The sequence below is a fragment of the Cibotium barometz genome, chromosome 16 (assembly GCF_041138505.1).
Source record: "Cibotium barometz isolate CiBa-2024 chromosome 16, ASM4113850v1, whole genome shotgun sequence".
Classification (NCBI taxonomy): Eukaryota; Viridiplantae; Streptophyta; class Polypodiopsida; order Cyatheales; family Cibotiaceae; genus Cibotium; species Cibotium barometz.
The window spans coordinates 38,922,566-38,928,233 of record NC_141061.1 but is presented as its reverse complement, the minus strand read 5'-3'; the positions used below and the strand labels follow the sequence as shown (position 1 = coordinate 38,928,233).

Here is a 5,668-nt window from a genome sequence, read left to right as displayed (position 1 = left end):
TTGGCAGTCACTTTGTTTTCATATCATACCCCGATTATTCTATCCCACGAGGACCCTAGAGGCACGACATGCATGTGAGCTCTAGGATTTCAGACGGCCTCGTTTAGGACTCCAAGATTTGCACAGCAAGATCAAGCAAATTTGGGCAGGACGACTTTATGTCAGGCTCTGCTACATGCACATTGGTGGATGTTGGCCTAGGGGAGATCAACGGTTTCTTGGAGGAGGTAGCCCAGAGCAAACTAGAGGGCTTTCAAGACCAAGAGAGGATTCTAAGGAGGGACTTAGCCTCTTTACAACGGTGTAAGGAGCGTTCCCGAGATAGCCCATGGATTGAGAGCTAGCTTGCTACCGACCACATAGAGATTACACCCATTAAGGAGAGGAGGGTGGAGTATATCATGCCAGAGCTTCAATCTGGACCCAAGCTAGGGATAGAGTCACAAGAGACTTCTTTAAGATAGCCATCCCCCCCAAGAGGAGAGATGGTATTGGCAATGCTGCGTGGCCACGATGGAGCTATTATTTTTGACCCCCCCATGTGAGAGACATCGCCATTGATTTCTTTCGTTCTCTTCTCGTAGGTGATGGATGCATGTGAGAGGGTCTCGCGACGCATGAGAGAGGTGGCTCCCCCATCTCTTCAATCCTTCTTACTGAAAGAGTCCATTCACAGCAGAGGAGTTGCCAGAGGCGATGCTGGCATTACCCAGGGGTGTACGGGCTTCCAATCTCTTTCTTTCTTCGTCATCACTAGGACCTCATGGAAGGCAGCCTTCGCATTGCCTTTAATGAGATTATGCTAATAAGAGGTGCCATGCAAGAGAGGCTATTAGAGGGCTTGATTCACTTGATGAGATTATGCTCACAGGTTCCATGCCAGAGAGGTGCTAGAGGGCATGATTCACTTGATTCCCAAGTAGTGTGGTGACAGATTGGAGATCCAACAGTGGAGACCCATCACTCTTCTAGGGACTGCCTATAAGATCTTGGCCAAGGCCATTACTAGGAGACTTCAGCCCCCCTTTCTCTCAAACTGGATTCATGACATTCAAACTAGATTTGTTTAGGATCGGAGCATTTTGGACAATATTTTCACCTTTTGGGAGGCAACATCTTCAGCTAGGATGCGACAGCAGGACCTCATAGTGCTACTCTGAGACTTTGAGAATGCTTATGATAGGGTATATGGGAGCTTTCGGGAGGGCAAGATGAGCCGGATGGGTTTCCCCATGGAGGGCACAATGAGCCGGATGGGTTTTCTCATGGACTCGATTCGTGGAGTCTCATGACTTTACTCAGCATCACATAGCTAGGTTCTCATTCAGGGAGCCCATGGATTCCCCCTTTCTCGCTCAATTTGGTAGGGTTGTCCTCTAGCATCTTACCTCTTCCTATTTGTCACCAAGGCCATAAGGAGTTTCCTCTCAGCCCAGGAGATCGGGCTTCAAGGACTACATCTTTCCCTCTGCCCATGCACAGAAGGAGCTTCTTGACTCAGAGTTTGTAGACATCACAACAACCTTCCTTTCAGAAGAGGCGATCGAGATTTTTGGTCGCGCATCAAGAGCACATATCAACTGGAACAAGTCATGTGGTTTTTGGGTAGACTCAGCACCTGCCGTGACTTGGTGCCTAGTTGAGGCTTTTTAGTGGATCTCGAGCGGCACTCCAATTTGGTATCTTGGTTGCTAGGTGGAAATTGATATCTCTTTTGAGCAGTAGCTCACTCTTCTCCTTCTAAGTATTTGAAAGAAGCTATTATACTAGAGTTCTGTGAGGCTCTCCCTAGCTAGGCCTTCTCCCAGGCATATATTGGCTAGGTACAATCAATTGATCCAGAACTTCTTATGGGCTGGTAGTGATGTGAGGCCAGCCCGAAGGTCAAGGTGGCATGGAGAGTGATCATTCAGCCATGTCGTAGAGGGAGTCTAGGCCTCATTGAGCCTGCTATTCAGAGTCGTGCCCTGCTGGGCAAGTTGATTATTAGAGGATTCCTTCCCGGTGGTAAGACCTAGAAGGATTTCCTATTGGCCCGGATATCAGCCCCCGCACCTCGAGTCTTGGAGACCCTTGGCCACAGAGTATCAGATGGATTTTCACAGAGATGTGGACCCACTATTTTAGTCCAACACACATACTAATAAATCAATGTCTTCACTAAAATAATCAGTCAAGCATACATATTTAAAGATTTTAATTTAGTTGTAAGACAAGGTGATGGTCTCAACTTTTAAAATTGCATTGATAACAAAACAACGTATATGAACCCTTGCTTATATTTGGATCATCTAGTGAGAAACTTATGAAAATAGTGTTTATTATTATATAAAATGACTCGATATTCCACCTAAAGCCTTATGAGATGTTTAAAAATGCATAAAGTAGTCTCTTATTCTATAGTATGAAGTATGGTTCAAAATTTCTAAACTTTTGTCTAAAACAAAGTACCTAAAAGGATAGGTGTATATGTGATTAGCTCTCACAAAATGCACGAGCAAAGCATAACATTGTACAGAACATGTGTGCAAGATTTGGTCCTAATCTATTATTGTTTGCTCAACTACAAAAATCCTCAAAGCTTTTTTTTTTTGAGATAGCTAAATACCTTAAAATTTTTATGGAGACCTAAATTTTGAAGTTCTAATTGATTTTTTAGCGGCGTAAGATGGATTGTATTACACCATACATATGTTTCTGAAGCAATGCATATCCAAAAACTTTGGATTGTCACATGAGAAATTTGCTAATTAAAGCCTTCAATCCAAGTATAGTTCAAAGAGCTCTGCATCACAACTGTAATTTGGCCTATGAATTCTTATGAAATTAAAAAGCCTACTAGAGATAACCAATGTGATTTCAAAAAATCTCAATTTTTCTTCACTATATACCCAATGATATCGAAAAAAAGAAACCTTTGATTTTCATTGTCCATCTGTTCTAAATAATTCCATAAGTGGATCACTAATAATGAGAACATAAATATATCCACATTAAACACTTTTCTTTCCTAGTACCAAACTAGTATTAACAATCAATTACAGCATAAAAGTTCACAAAGCCATACATTTTATATTAAGAAGAATAGTGTTTGTGTGTGTGCATGAATAGCTAATGAATGTCTGTTTCAGGGTGTGCGAATAAATACCTCATGAATGCTCGTTTCAGGGATGCTATTTGAATTTGTTGCACTTAGACCACACCTTTAACAATCACTTACAACATAGAAGCTTTGTGTGTCTGTGTGAAGAGTGTGTTTTGAATTAACTTTAATATATATATATATCTTTACGAAGTACAGGACCTAGTTTCAAAAGAGGTAACTCTCCCTCACATAACACTCTCACCACGGTGGCTTAAAGTTAGTAGAGTCCAGTTACTATATTATTATTCTCATGCCCGATGCTGCCTATCAGTGAAATGAGCCGACAGAGGCACCGCCATTTCACAGGAAAGCTTCAGCAGCTCCGTAAGTTCCACAGGGTGGCGCTCGTCTACGGAGAGGTGAAATCGTTGCACGATCTTGGCCACCCAGAGGTGAACTGTTGCCAAGGCGAGGGCCTTGCCGGGGCAAACTCTTGCGCCCGCACCGAAGGGAGCCAAGCGCAGGTCGCTCCCCCTCACATCCAGGTCCTCCCCGCCGTCCCTAGGTAGGAACCGCTCTGGCGCGAACTTGTCGGGTTCGGACCAAATGGCGGGATCATGCGTGATTGCCCACATGTTCACCATGGCCGTGGTTCCGGCAGGGACATGATGGCCCGCAACCTCCACGTCGTGCATGGCGAGCCTTGCCCACGACAGCAAAGGCCCAGGCGGATGTAGGCGCAGACCTTCTTTCACAACTGCTTGCAGGTAAGGCATGCTGGCCACATCGGCATCGCGGACGGTGTCACCCTTTACCCCCACCATGGCCTCCACTTCAGCATGCAGCTTTGCCTGCACGGTAGGATTCAGAACGAGCTCGGCAAGGATCCACTCTGTAAGGATGGCCATGGTATCTGTGCCTCGGAAAATCATCTCCTATTGTCACAATATGGCCAAACACGAGTCAGCAACCAAAAATTAGTACTTCACGTAAATGTGAGGAGAGCTTATACATGACTAGCGTAAGTAAGAAGGTAGAACATTATTATTTTGCAACTCACCCACAGAATGGATACCATATCGGCATCAGCCAATTTTTCCACCCCTTCCAAACCGAGGAGCACGTCCACAAAGTCGCACGAATCCCTCGTGTTACTATTGCGAGTGATAGCACCAGCAATATTGCTGCTCCTGTGCTCGTCTATTATTTTCTGCACGAACGCGTGCACTCGCGGCACTAGCTCGTCACAGCGCTGTCGGATGCGCAAGGGGTCGACACACTCGAAAGCTGCAGGCAAGTGGTCCGCCATGTTGAAGGCTCCCAGCAGCTCGAAGCCTTCCCGCACCATGCTTTGCACCTCCGCAGCCTCGGCGCTGCTATGCTCGGAGAATGCGTAACGCCTGCCGAACACGGTGGCCAAAATGTTGTTGAGGGCTGCATGCTGCAGGTAAGGGCGCACCTTCTGCACGCAGCTATCATGGACGTGAGAGGCTATGGCTTCTAGCATGATGGATGCTTCGAGCTGGCGGGTGCGCTCGTGAGCCGCAATGCGACATGGGGAGAAGAGGTGCGAGGCGGCAAGGCGGCGGAGGCTGCGCCAGTGATCTCCGTAGGGCGCGAATCCAACGGCGCGCCCGAAGAGGAGCTGCTGCGCCGACTGGGTGAGAGGGCGTTCTGCGAAGGCGGTGCTGCATAGAATGTCGCGGGCAACGCTAGGCTGACTGGAGACGACAACGCGTGTGGACCCCAAACTTACAGCCATGAGAGAGCGAGCATTGTGGCTGGACGCGAGGGCCGCAAGGCGGCGGTGGGCGGTGTAGCTACAAGTTCCGGAGAAAGAGAGGAGGGAACCCAGTACTGGGAGGCCACGTGGACCTGGAATGGGAGGTAGGCGGCGGGAGGCAGCAGGCTTGCAGAAGAAGCTCCTCATTCCCCAGGCTGGACCGCCAGGGTACGCCCAGCTCAGGAGGAGCCACATTACAAAGAACGCAAGGACAAAGAGAGCGGACGAAAACAACCTGGGAGCGGAGGAAACAGAGAGGAAGTGGAGGAGGAGGGTGTGGTCAAGGTGGGTGCATGTGGCGGAGAAGAGTTCAAGAGCCATCGCTGGAAACTTCAAATTTGCACTGCCTTTGATGCGCACCAGCAGGTGCGCTTAAAAAGAGTTCGGTATACTATACTAGCCTTAGCAAATCATGATTAGCTATGATCTAGACTGTGATGTTTATAATATATTCACCTTTTTTACGTAACTAGTGGGTAACTAGTGCTCTTCTTCCAGAAACTCCACATTCTTACCACCAGGTGGTAGCTTTGTGAAACTCTTCTTTAAGATAATATAGAGAAGAGATAAGCAAAGAATGAAGATAAACATGATTTCACCTTTTTCTTAAATAAATGTTTGGACATGTCCTTTGAAAAGTTTATCCAAGCTACACGTCCAAACTTTTAAAAAACCTTCAATTAGAATAAGAAAGGCCAAAGGTAAAAATTCCATCGTTTTAAGGTGTACACTTGTCATTACGGTGTAGCTCTTGGAACGGACATGAAGCTTTCATTATTCATCCAATAGATAGATGATAA

The 5,668-nt window shown here is 46.6% G+C and overlaps 1 protein-coding gene across 1 annotated transcript; it reads right to left on the bottom strand.

Moving 5' to 3' along the window:
* Positions 1–3,170: 3,170 nt before the first annotated feature.
* Positions 3,171–5,204, bottom strand: LOC147630629 (cytochrome P450 78A4-like). Its single transcript, XM_086810027.1, has 2 exons — positions 4,146–5,204; positions 3,171–4,020 (listed from the first exon to the last, which is right to left on the bottom strand). Exons 1-2 carry the CDS (start codon positions 5,187–5,189, stop codon positions 3,394–3,396), a joined length of 1,671 nt encoding a protein of 556 aa, XP_086666153.1. The 5' UTR covers positions 5,190–5,204; the 3' UTR covers positions 3,171–3,393.
* Positions 5,205–5,668: the final 464 nt, after the last annotated feature.